The sequence below is a fragment of the Centrocercus urophasianus genome, unplaced genomic scaffold, assembly GCF_019232065.1.
Source record: "Centrocercus urophasianus isolate 14NV4802_14NV808 unplaced genomic scaffold, USGS_Curo_1.0 seq_13, whole genome shotgun sequence".
NCBI classification, from domain to species: Eukaryota; Metazoa; Chordata; class Aves; order Galliformes; family Phasianidae; genus Centrocercus; species Centrocercus urophasianus.
Window position 1 is genome coordinate 8,581,880 of NW_024884475.1, and position 13,584 is coordinate 8,595,463.

At 37.0% G+C, this 13,584-nt stretch overlaps 1 protein-coding gene across 4 annotated transcripts in view; it reads left to right on the forward strand.

Annotated features, from left to right (window-relative positions):
• DOK7 (docking protein 7) overlaps positions 1-13,348 on the forward strand; it is a 60,675-nt gene extending 47,327 nt beyond the window's left edge. For 2 of the 4 annotated variants that reach the window (XM_042812837.1, XM_042812839.1), the window contains 4 exons: positions 4,925-4,990; positions 6,023-6,094; positions 9,964-10,116; positions 11,544-13,348. In XM_042812837.1, the coding sequence (XP_042668771.1) occupies positions 4,925-4,990; positions 6,023-6,094; positions 9,964-10,116; positions 11,544-11,680 (428 nt within the window). In that variant the 3' untranslated portion in view covers positions 11,681-13,348. Of the gene's footprint in view, positions 1-4,924; positions 4,991-6,022; positions 6,095-7,224; positions 7,418-9,963; positions 10,117-11,543 lie in introns of those variants that run through there. The other 2 variants (XR_006167826.1, XM_042812838.1) reach the window with 2 other exon arrangements.
• The last annotated feature ends 236 nt before the right edge of the window (positions 13,349-13,584 follow it).

Consider the following 13,584-nt stretch of genomic DNA (forward strand, 5'->3'; position numbering starts at 1 on the left):
TACAATGTTTTCTAAATAGCACAAAAACCCAGGAGCGTATCCTTACCAGACAAAACATGGAGCTGCTTCTCTCCGGTCTGCAGAAATTCTAATTGACAGATAAATCAGTAAAGGAAGGAAGCTGAATATCTTGCCTTGAAAGATTTAGGCAAAGGTAACACACTGACTGTCTTTGCGTTGTAAATCTCCCTATCAGTGGAAGGTGTTGATCATCTGGAGTTTGCTGTTTCATTTAGTCAGAGTGGTCTGGCTTCTTTATTATCATTATTTTACTACATAGATAATACTTCACAAGTCTGTAAGTATGTTTGGCTTTATGTACTGTGCCCATCTCATTCCTTTGGGTTGTCTGTACAGGGATGTTGTATAGTGTCTTAAACGCCTTTATATTGTTTGCCTGTTCACTTGATAATTCAGTAGATTCACTTAATATATCAGGTACATTGTTCCCAACAGAACAACATTTCGTGTTTGGGATTCTTTATGAATTTTAAAAATCTTAGCAAGTACAGAAAGAATTGTAGCTGCTTGCTGCTTGTGTGAGCAAATTCAGTGAGATAGCAGAATCAGGTGATGTCTCTGAAAAAGGTCATAAGTTATTCCTTTGTCTGTCTTAGCTGGAGTAAATCTAAAAGCATGTAGCAGGTCTTGTTCCTAGTTATTCCACTCGAGTCAGTGGAATTTCTATTGATTTATAGAAGTCTAAATAGAAGCACAAATTGTATCATTACCTCTGATTTTCTCCTTACTTCTAATAACACAGGTTTTTAGTTCTCTAACCAACCCAAGGAAACCAGAGAAATTCTTATAATGGAAATGTGTGTAAATACAGAGGGTTCTATAGCTGTGTGTAGTGGGTATATTTCTACATTAATTTCAGTGGCAAATTAAGCGTGGGTGCAAGCATTACTTGGCAAAAACTTGATCTCATACTATTCATGCAGGTGGAAGAGTTAGCTATTTTGTTAATATCTATCATTAAACAATCTGGAAAAGCAACTAAAGAACAGATTTTAGGATCAAAAGAAAGGGAAGAGACTACACTGGTAAAAGTTTGGGTGGGTTTTTGCACACTGCAAAAACAGAATACTTGTATTTAGTATACAATGCCTTAGACAGATGAAGCATCTAAAGGCAGTGACTGAAATTTTTAGCCATTTTTGTAGGGTTTTCATCTCTCAGATAGTCTCATTAGCTACATGTAATTCTATGATTATATATTTGTGCTTCATTCTTCAATACTGTGCTGTTCTTCACAACGCAAAGTAAACCCACGTTTTCTCTGTTTCTTTTTTATTATCCTGAGATATTTCATTTGGGAGTATTGTTTTTAGATACGTGAACATTTTAAGTGTAATTAAATTGGTATCACAAAGCTTTACAAAATGTTGTAGCCCTTCAATTCCTTGCTTTTACTGTCTTTAATTCTAGGCTTGTACCAAGCAGTCCCTTGGTGCCAAGCAGTAATTCAAACAGTTCTGTTGGACTAAAGGAGCAGCATTAAAACTTCTCTATGTTTCTCTTATATGCTGTTTTAATCCACATTCACGGATAACATAGAAGCATGTTAATTTGAGGTAATGACTTTCAAAATCTGGCTTGGTGGCAAGATATGCATACTAATGTGCATAATTCTACAGTGACCTGACACCGTAGGGTTGTTCGCTCCTGTACCAATCCACTTAGTCACAAATACTTTGTATTTTTAGCACAGAAATGATTGTATTTCTTTTTTTCTTTTCCATTCAAATACAACATACAAATGCAAACTCACCTCATTCACTGCTCTATGTGCCCCCTGTTCTGTTCAACAATTTTTGCTTTTGAATGCTTCAGTTCTGTATCGACAAATGGGGTTGGTCAGGATCAATTGTTTGAATGTTTTTCAGTTTATTGCTAGAGAATGTAGGTGATAATGTTATCTTTCTATTGTTAGTTACATATGCTAAGCAATCAACTAAGCAACTTCAAAGGAACATACCTAGTTCAAATGGCAAGCTAAAAAGTATTTGTAAATACTTTGGCATTTTAACATCCAGATGAAACATCTGTATTGGAAACTCTGATCAGTCTGTGCTTATGTGCTGCAGGCTCTGCCATTACAAAAATCAAGAGCTGAATGGGAAATTAAGTCAAGAAGTAATGAAACATCCTCTGTTGGAAGCAGTAGAGTTGAATATCAGTACGTTTTGAGGTTCTTAAATTTCTTCTTTTCTTTTTGACTGTGCTGTCTGAGAAGAATGTGGCCCACACTGCTTGGGCTGGAAATAATATCTAATTAAAAAATTTTAAAGGATACATGTCAACAGTGCTTCATATGTATGAAGGCAAAGTTTACAGTGATACTGCTGTTGAGTCAGTAAAGAGTGCCCAACAGTGTCCATCATCAATAAGCTGTAGGTCACAGGGCTAAATACTGCAACAGAACAGCATTATTATTATCAGAAGCTGACTAATAAAACCCTGCCATAATATGCCACACTCTTTCTTGATCGTACTTTATTTTAAAAGTGCACTTAAAATAATTCCATAGCAGAAGAAAAATAAAAGCTTGGCAGAATTGTTAATTGTACCTGCAAACCAAACCATGGCCTTAGAGAATAATCTGAATTCTAGGGGCCTGACTAAGGACGAAAAGTCATTGTCACAAAATCATATGCTGCTGGCTCACCCTCTGGGCTGAGCAGATCCAGCAGGTTCCTATTTCCTGTTTTGGGGTGACTTGATGACACTTCTGTTCTGTGACCTACTCTATATAGGCAGGGAGGCTGGGCAGTAAGAGGTGTTTGCTTGCATATTACACGTGTCTTACTGACTGTGCAAGAGTAGGTGACAAGAGTTGAAAACCTGCCTACGTGGGCTTGGTTTATTACATGTGTTCCAGGTTTCCTCATTTGTATTCCTTTCCATGGCTGGTTCTTGTGGTACATGTACTGAAAACTGTGCTTATTCTAGAAGAACGGGCATAAAGAAATGCGTATGCACCATGAAGAAGAAGGAAGAAAATAGGTCAATCTCTCTTGATATGTGTTAACATAATACATTTAGAAGCTTCACAAAAATTCCATGAGCGATTTGACTATGTAAATATTTGTTACTTGTCTGATTTGAAGATGAGGAAAATGCAATACTTCAAATCCTGAAGCATTGGCATGGTTGTTTTAAAGCAGCTCCAAGGAGGAAGATTTTGACTTGACATTAAACGGACTGGAATCTTTATGGTTTTACATTTACTTCCCTCTCTTGTGTGCTTTTCACAAATCCTACAAACATTTCTTCAAAATCCCCATTTCCTGAAGAACAATTCCTACTGAATTACAAAAAATTTTGAGGAGCAAAAAAAAATCAGTTTGTGATGAAACTACATTTAGCATAAAGCTGTAGTTGTCTTTTCAAAGATGGGACTTTCAATCTTATAAAGCACGTTCTGATGTCCTTAATAATGCAGGAAGGTGATATTCGGTGATGAGAAGTATAAATGAACGACCTAGTCTGGGATGTCATACTTCTTTGTCCTGTTCTTGCATTTATTTATATTAGCAGTCTTTTTAAAGACAGAAGTGTAATAAAAAGGTTTTTGTTGCTTAATATTTCACCAGGGTACATAAAAGTTCTACAATCTGATCGCATTTTTTTAATACAGTTTTCTCTATGTGGCACATTGTCATTCTTGTAACCTTGGATTACACTAGATATGCTTTTAAGCACAAAAAACCCCCTGCAAGATAAGAGGTTTTAGTTCAGTTATGCATTCTTGAGATATTTGCTATTTTTTAAATCTATCATCCTTATCAAATGAAATGATGTGTTTTGTTTATTTTATAAAAGTGTAGGAATAATTTTCCAAGCATGAAAACTATTAGAATTAGAATTTTTTTTTTTTTATAAGTGTATCCTCTGTGCAGGGAAGAAGTGAAGAAAGTACCTTTTTCTTTCCCAGGTCATGCAGATTTCTTAGGTACTTAAGATTGCTATTTATCTTACAGAATGTCTTTGTGTTACATATGAATTATGTTAATTTTTGGTTGCTATTTTAAAAACAATTTGCAAAGAATTGTCTCACCTGCTCAGAGACTATTCATTGGTTTAGAAGACAGTGTTAATTTTATACGATCTCAAGCACCCAGCAGCACATTGTACAGCTGCCCTGTCACCAGTGGCAGGGTTGCTCATAAGCAGAGCCTCCTACTTCATTTCTGTTAAGTACCAATTACTTGCACAAGAAGGTCCCATGAAATTACTCATCTCAGGAAGCAAGTGCCATTCATTTTGATTAAGGTGCCCACTGTAAGAACAGTAGACAAGAAATTCGTGGCCAGCTAATGATAATGAAAAGTTGAGTATAATGCTGTTCAGTTTGCCTGTTGAATACATGAATGTAGACAAATTGCATTACATGTGTACCTGTTTGTACGTTTCCAAGTTTCCAGCTCATCTTCCCTTACACTTCCTTATCTAAAGCTGTTTCAAGAATTTCATGCTGATCTGAATAGAGCAGAGGAAAGAAGAGTTACTGTGCCATCCGATATGTCCTTGGTAAGGCTTTTCTGGCTGTAACACTTGGAACAATATTTCACAAGAACCAGCTGTGACCCAGATTCAAACCCCACTGAAGCTAGATCCTTTAGCGTTGGACAGTGGACTACTGAAGTGTAGTACAGTTCTCTTTAGCAGGTTTTGTATCCACCTGATAAGAATTTAATGACAGCTTTAAATTCTTGCAGAGAGATCTTGACAAATTAGAAGGTTGGGCAATTAGCAACTGCATGAAATTTTACAAGAGCAAGTGCCAAAGACTTACAATACTTATGGAAATTTTTCTTGATGTTTCAGAAACATTTACTAAGGCTGCTGATGCACAGCAGATATCTAACAATAGCAAAAGATATTTAGATTTAATATGATTTTCTCTCTTTGGAAACAGGTGCTTCTTCTGTCATGGCAGCTTCTGGGTCTCTGAAACTACAGAGAGGGCACAGTCTCCAAGCTGGTAGGTGTAAGTGGTTATGAAGTATGTGTGTGCGTGTAAGTTTAAATTTATTTAGACTTAAAATATTTTAAACTTTAGGAAATGTTAATATATGATTTGATTCCCTTTTGTAACACTTACATATCTTTGGGCTTTTTGATGCGCAGGGTTTTGTTAGAAAGACATTGACAGATGGGATAAGTTTAGAAGAGACAGTGACAGATGAGATAAGTGTCAGAGCATAGGCAGCAATCTTATTCACAGCAGTATAATGCTGCCAGCATTTTAACAATGGATACCCACCAAAAAAACCCACCTTAGGCCATGAGAAATCCTAGCAATGAGACGATGGGGAAAAAAACAGCACATTTAAAGATAGTTCATGATAATGAAGGAGAAAACATCTGCAGATAAATTTGTGAGTGTTTGTCATTCAACATTAATACCAATGTATTCATATTAAGAGCACAGTGTTTTAGCTTATCTTATGTGAAACTGAGTGGAGTCCATGATCATGGTGGAACCTGGGAATCTTTTTCATCTTATTGCTCTGGAAGCACCAGTGATGTTGCACAGCTTGGCTTCCTGCAAGGATGGTGGTTTGCACTTGAAATGCAAAGTCGTCCTTGCAAGGGACAGTTTAAGCACTTTCTACAATGCTTTGTCAGAAATCAAGAAGTTATCCATCATGCTGGAGGTGGAATTTTAACAAGAGTCTTCCAAATGCTCCCAAGATCACCCACCCACTTCTCCCTGATTCATACATTCAAGACAGCTTTGCTCCCACATTGATGTATAGCAAAACACACTGTTGACTTTAGTGCCCTTGTATGTATATATATGTAAAAATGGCCACGTTTATTTACTCGCTCTCATTAAAAAACATTGACATCACCACCAAAAAAGTCAACGCTAGCTACTTCCTGCGATTTTTTTCCTGGTATGATTGTTTAGATTAGCAGATCACGAATCTAAACCCGAAAAATCAGATGCTTTGTTTACATTGTGCAAATTGCTGAATTCTAAACTGTTGATGGTGTTCCTCTGTTGTAGGTCCTAAAGGTGGTTATGAGGTGCTGACACTACCTGCAGAACCTGGAACTCCTACTAGCTCTGAGGAACCTGGTGAGTAAACCAAATTATCACCCCTGAATGTGTTTAAAAGCCGTTTGGATGTGGTGCTCAGGGACATGATTCAGTGGAGAGTTGTTAGAATGAAGGTAGTATGGATAGGTTGTGGTTGGGCTTGATGGTCTTTAAGGTCTTTTCCAACCTGGGCAATTCTATGATTCAGTGATTCTAAAGATCTTTGCAACCAATTGCATCAGAGGAAGCTAACTTCTGCTTATTTTTTTTTCTTTTATGCTGTGATGTCTTCTAAATGTTGATTTTTTTGAGTGATGATCATTGCAGATGTTAGTTTTGCAAGTGTATTCAGACTCATACACACTCATATACATACACACACACATACATACCAAGCAAAGTTTGTAGTGTTTTCTTTCTGTGAGCAACAAACACTGTAAGACTGAAACATCACTTTCAAATGTTTTCTCTCCCCTTCCCAGTCATTCTTATCTTTTCTTTTCCTTGTCTTTCCTCCAACTCCCCAGTTCTTTTAAGTACCACTTCATTTCCTGTTTCACCCTTCTCACTTTCTCCTCAAACATGATACCCTGCCAGTTCTTTCACAATGTCTCCAGACTGTAACTGCTAATTCAGGTCTTTTTTTTTTCTTCCAAATTCTCCCTCCATAATGACCACAAATCCCACACAAATCCTGTATTCTGAACATTTTCATAAGGATTTTCTACCTCAGTCCATCCAGAAAGGACCTCAGAAAGCATCATCTTTGTCCATAGCACTCTGCATGCCTTAATTTCTTATTGTGAGATGTTAACTCCCTTGTGCTATTCAAATAAACCTTTTTCTGCAAATAAAGATAAACCAGTTTTTCATTTTTAATGATATTTTTATGCAAAGAAAAAATGAAAACCCAAGTTTACAAAGAAATCAAAGTTTCTGTTAAAACAGCATAGTCTAAACAAGAAAAATGAGTTTTTCTTCACTTTCTTTCACTTTCCTTCACTTGTATTCCAATTTGCTTAATTTTGTATATGAATTTTATTTTTCTGTATGTCAAGGTATAGGAAGAAATTTTGAGTTTTGCCAGGGCTTTCTTTTTTTCTTTCTTGCACAAAGATCTACTAATTAATGTTTCTTTCTCCTTGTGTTCTTTTTTTTTTTTTTTTTAGTTCTTCAGATAATCACCAGGCATAAGATTTGCCTTCCTGCTGCTTAGTTTTATAGAGGATTTTGCTAGCTTATATGCTCAATAACTTTGAGGACATTTTACTTAAAATCCTGCTGCTTCACTTTAACGATGAATGGAAAGACTTCAAAAACATTTTTCTTCATGACTACTCATGACTCCGTATCAGCCTTAAGGTTGTAATCTATTTATGAATTCAGCTATTTGGGATGCAGATTTTCAATGCTCTTGTTCTGCCAAATCCTTTTGGCATGGTCAGGCCAAGTTTCTGTGACATGCATTAGATAGAATCATTCACCTATTTCTGAGAATGGTAATTTGGTACAGTTAGATATTTCCTCTGATGGTAGTGTTTCATTCTTCTCTTTTTTTTTTTTTTTTTTAATGAGTATATGTTAGAAAATTGGTCAGCTTTCAAGGCTTTTAAAATCTTGGACCACAGTGTAGTCTGCTTTGACTTAAATAGCTTGTGTCTGGAGAGACCACATTATCCTGGATCTTAATGTAGCTTCTGATAACTCTTAATGTTACCCAACTTGTACAAGCTCTCTCTGCCATCCAAAAAGAAGAGAAAGTTTCCCTTTATGGTTATTCACAGCTGCTTCTCCTTGGATCCTAGGATGAAGTCATTATCTTCTGTACTCTGAAAAGCCTTGACCACCTACTGCCTTTCTGTTCTCACTCCAACAGTGCCTGAATGGAGAAAAAAGAAAAGCAGTGATTTGGAAAAGTAAAATTTTGGTGTGAGTTTTATGTGTGGTTATGGAAGGGTTTAATGGGAAAACTTCAGGGAGAGGAAGAAACTGAAAGAAATACCATTTTTTCTCTGCACTCTTCTATCCCATCTTAACAGCAGGCTCTAAGGGGATATTTCTCTAGTCCTTAGTGCTCAAAAACTGTTATGTTTCCTTATTTCACACTGGATTTTATGTTTCCATTTGAGATGAACTTTCCAAATGAAAATCCCTTGTGATTTTGTCCCTTCATAATAGTCGATAAACTACACATAAGCATCTTTTTATCTCTTCTTCAACTTAGAACATCTTTAAGCGATGACTGACAATGCTTGTGGCACTGAATCTTCTGTTTGCCTATGACAACTATTTTTCCACCAGTTTACTCAGATATACATAAATACATGGTTGTGGGATTATTTTATTCTGGTTCTGGAGAATGCTGGCTTTAGTCATTGGCCAAAAAGTTTTAAAAAAACATTGCTTCTTGCCAAAGATAAATGTGGAAGAAAATAAGAAATAGCTTTTTAAAGTAAATTTAACAGGCTTTCACAAGAAAACCAAAATGAAATGAGTGATAGTATGCATGCAGTAACAGCAGTGAAAACCTGTCTTCTCTGGAAATTAATTTGACAGAATCATGGCCAGCATTAGTTAAAGCATTGCCAGTCTGTCAAGGGAGATGAACTTTCCTCTTTACTTAGCACTGGTGAGATCTGGTCTGCCATGTCCCGTTCTGGACTCAGTTGTACAACAGAGACATGGACATATGAAGCCACCATGATCTCTCTGTATTTAACTTCTGGCAAAATTAGAATAACTGAAAATTCGGCTAGAGAAGGTCTTGCTAAGTCATCTAATAGATAACAAAATCTTCTGTAAGACAGAATCACTTTATAGAGAACTGTTTCCTGGTTGATGTTAGTCTATCTCTTTTTCAGAAATTTCTAGATGATGAAATTCTTCAGGTTTTGTGAGATTTCCTTTGGTGTTCTTTTGCTCCTTACTATTAGAAAGATTTTCCCACATTTAATTTACCCTTTCTTCCTGAAATTTAAGTCTTTTATTAGATGATCTATTCCTACTTGGAGAACCTTCCCTACTGGGGCAGGCTGAGAGAGTTGGGCTCTTCAGCCTTGAGAAGGCTCCAGAGGGACCTTACAGCGGCCTTCCAATACCTGAAGGGGACCTACAGGACAGCTGGGGAAGGACTTTTTATAATGGCATGTAGAAACAGGATGAGGGAAATGGCTTTAAACTGGAAGAGGGTAGATTTAGACTAGATGTTAGAAAGAAATTCTTTACTGTGAAGGTAGTGAGGCACTGGAACAGGTTGCCCAGAGAGGCTGTGGATGCCCCCACCCTGGAAGCACTCGAGCCAGGCTGGATGGGGCTTTGAGCAACCTGGTCTAGAGGGAAGTGTCCCTGCCTATAGCAGGGGGATTGGATCTAGGTGATCTTAAAGGTCCCTTTCAACCCAAACCATTCTGTGATTTCTGATCGGAATGTCTGCATAAGCTTGTTTTCCCCACGCATTAAGCTGTCTTCAGTCTGTTTTTTTGACTTTCTAAACTTCTAGTGATTTTGGTTGCTTTCTTCTGGATGCTATAGTAGTCCACATCTTCCTAGGACAGATAATTTCATGTAAGGCTTTACTTCCAGATAATTTCAGCTCCAATTCAGGTTAATAGTGTTGCATACATTGTGTCTGCTAGCGAATTTCTGTGTAGTGTTTGCTTTTAGTCACAACATGAGATCACTAGCAATGGTCTGTGGCCTTCTGCATGGATCCTGACTTGATCATTCTCTGAGGATATTTTCTGTAGAAACCTTATGTCCTGTTTAGGACTGAAGAATGCGCTGTTTGGTGACTTGAGTTTTTACTGCTGAATGTTTGCTTTCAGAACATTTGACAGAATGGTGTGTTTTATGAAATGGTTCACTGGTCATTGCGAACAGTGTCTATAATAATGTGCTACTTATTTTAGAAGGGGCTGTAGGTTATTCAGCTGATATCCCTACATCAGATCGACCCCACAGTGAGACAGCCACCTACGTTAATATTCCTGTCAGTCCTACTTCCAAAAAACAACTTCATTACATGGAACTGGAACTTCAAGAAGCCAGCACAAGCATAAGAGGTAAGAAAGCCTACAGGACAATTTAGACAGCAGTGGGTACAGCGTTACAAACTATATGTGGTATGGAAAATCTGAATTTCTCTGTCCATATCTTAATTTCATCTGCCCACAGCCTCTGGCTAACAGAGGAATTTGTACTTGTGTACCTTTGTACTAATTCTTGTGAATGTCAACTCTTTTGGAAAAGACATAACAAGCAAAGTTCTCTAGAATGTTGCACTGTATATGAACTCCTCCTAAACTGAATGTCTCTGAAGTTTGACAGATAGTAATTTCTTTCATTTTTCTCAAGATTTTCATTCATGCATTAAGACTACACTTGCTTAACTTTTCTTGCTTGGACTGAGCAGAAGGGTCATGGGTGTAGGTGTACCGGGCTTGCTTCTAACAATATTAAAATAATGCCTCTAGAGCCACATGGCAAATGTGTAAGAATAGAACATGGTGTTTTCTGTCTACTTTCCATGAAGGTTGCAGGAAAGCAGAAGGACTTGATTACATCCCCCCCCCCACCCTCCCGCTCACCTCACCTACCCCTATGTATATTGTGGATATTTTTCTTGTAATGCTTGTCTTGGAGAATTAGCCCACAAGTATGAATTATAGCTACCGTGTACAGTCACTTACAGATTCATCCCCCCTTACAGAAAAATCTTAGCAGGGATTTGGCATTCGATTCAACACATTTGCTATTGAAGTATCTTTCAATTTTTCCCTTTATTTTATTTATTTACTTAGTGTTGTTGTTCAGTGCCATATAACTTTAGGTAAGTAATTCTAAGCTTCTCCCAGACCTTAAATTTGGGTCTCTGTATAGCACTCCATTGAGATATGGAAGTCATGTTTTATATTCATTTTAAAGACAGTGAACCAAGGCATTAAGAGTGACGAGCCTTGTGTCTGTAAACTGTCATTAATTTTGCTATTTGTGTAACACCAATCCATGCTCAAGCTGTGTAACTTTGGAGGTGCTCCTAATGATTGTAAGTATTATATTTTTTTCATATTGAAGTTCTCCCTTCTTCCAGAGTGGTGTATCTATATCAATACAGAACTGCTCTGCTCCTGAACAGATAGAGCAACTTTCGTCTACCTTATTCTCTAATATCGGACTAAATTGTTGTTCTGTTCAATTGTGTCTTCTACTGGGAGAAAGAGGGGTGGAGATTGAAATGTGGAGCATAAATACAAGTGATTCAAGTGCTTATTTGAAAAAAATCAGATACCTAAAACAATTAGATAACCAAGCTTGTAAGGTTTTTTGTTGTACTTATCATCTTACTTCCTTTATAGACCTTATTTTAATACCAGACCAAGATCACCTAGGAAATCTATGGGAGAAGTCTAGCAATAGCTTCAACCTGAGTGTTTTACCTCAGATTGCATGAAGGCTATGGACAACAACATGATTTCCTTTGGCATTTCAGGGAGTGGGTCATCCAGATATGCACAGATTGACATTGCAGCCACCGAGACAGCACACAAAGTGGGAACGCAGCACGCGCAGTGCCGGGAGGAACGCTTGCAGGAGCTGGAGCAGAAGAAGAAAGGAGCTCAGCAGTGACTTATCTATGAAAGAACTTTTGCTCGCCATAAATTGGTACTAATTTAAATTCCAAAAGATTGAAATTTATTTGAAAAAAATACAAAGCTGCCATTGCATATTGTATTTATACCAGATTCATTCCAATATTTTGATTCCTAATTGGAAAGCTGGTAACGGGGGGGGGGGGGCGGGGGTGCATTCTTTCTTTTTTTAAAAAATTTTTTTTTGGTTGTAAATTCCTTTTCTTTTTCATATGCAATAGATGTAAACTACATTTTTCTATCAGTCTAAAGTCATGTAGGAACCTGGAACCAATTCCAGTGCTTTTTAAATGGTGGCATTTTCTTTAAAGAATTTGAATGTGTGCAGATAAGGGGATGTGAGTGTGCGTGGTATGTGTACACATGTTTGCACGCGTGCATATGTATGTTTGTATGTAAGCACACATTACAGATAAAATATATGTATATGTCTGAGTGTATAAATTATGTAAAACCTTTATTAATGTATTAATGAAATCTTATGAAAGCCAGAAAACTCAGTGCCTGATTATTTGCAGGCATGGTTTTGTTCAATTTATATGCTCATTGAAGGACGTACTTAACTGTATCTAGGAGTAATTAAGTTTTATACCTCACCAATATTTGGCTAAAATTGCTCTGCTTTACATTTTGCAGTCTTACGGATGCATACAGGCAAGAGCACACACACATACAAATGGTTTAATTTAATTATGTCTGAAAAGCTAAGTAATTTGTAGTGATGTTTTGGATGCTTCTGTTCTTAAAAGCCCTGTGTTAGACACAATGGGCTTTGATTTCATAGTTGCTGTGTACCTGTAATTTTTATCAATTCTTATCACCTGGAATTTAACATTACATACTGACAAAATCAGATGCCAGGTTTCTCACACAGAATAGATTAAATTAAGTTATTCAAAAGAAATAGAGGTAAACAAACATTTGAAATTTGAATTCTTTATTTATCTCTCCAAAGCTATGCCTGATGTACCAGCATAAAAATGGGATTATCCACATTGACATGAACACTTTTTTTTTTAATAATTCTTTGATATATGTAAATAGCATTAAATCAGTCCTGGGTTAGAGCAAAATGTCTTCCAAGATGTTGTGTGAGGCAGAATTTGACCTATAAATTTATCTGATTGTAGCCTCAATCATAATGGAAAATATCAGACATCTCTCAAATTAAAAAAAAAAAAAAAAGCATTTGGGAGGTGATAACTGCCATTGTCATATTTTCTGTATGAAGAAATTATTTATTACCCTAGCTTATTTCTGAAGTGAAAAAATAAATATTTCTTAGGAGACTCTCATTTTAAAATATTTCCTTACTATTTGACAAACAGGCCATAGTGATCTACTCTGTAAGCACATGGTTGGTACAAAGGGAGTAGCATGAACTTTTTCCCTGGACTTGAAGCTCCTTGGGCCCAGGTTTTCTAGGGCCCAGTGCTCACCAGGACCAACCAGTGTTGTTCCATCACAAGTTCTCCACTGCGGGGCTTGCAGGATGAAACTTCCGTGATGTGTTTATTTATATTTCATATTTAAAATGAGTCTTGCTAGCCTGATGTACTGAAATGCAGTGTTTTCCAGTTCCATTTGTTGCTTAGCCACTGTTTCAGAGCTGTATTCTGATAATGAATAAAAAGTTGGGATTTCAGAAGGCTGGAGTTTAGACGTAAGTAGTGGATTTCCTTGTGCTGTTGTATAGCCTCTGTGCCAGTGCAGAACTGTTTTCTTGATGCAGTTTCTTTCTTCCTATTGTGGCATTAGAATGTGTGACAAAAGAATGGAGCAATGCTCTGATTCACAGTCCCCAAGCCACTGGCCTTGATCTCTCATCTGCACAGTAGTGAACCTTCCATCTGCATGGACCCAGCCTTTAGCAAAACATAC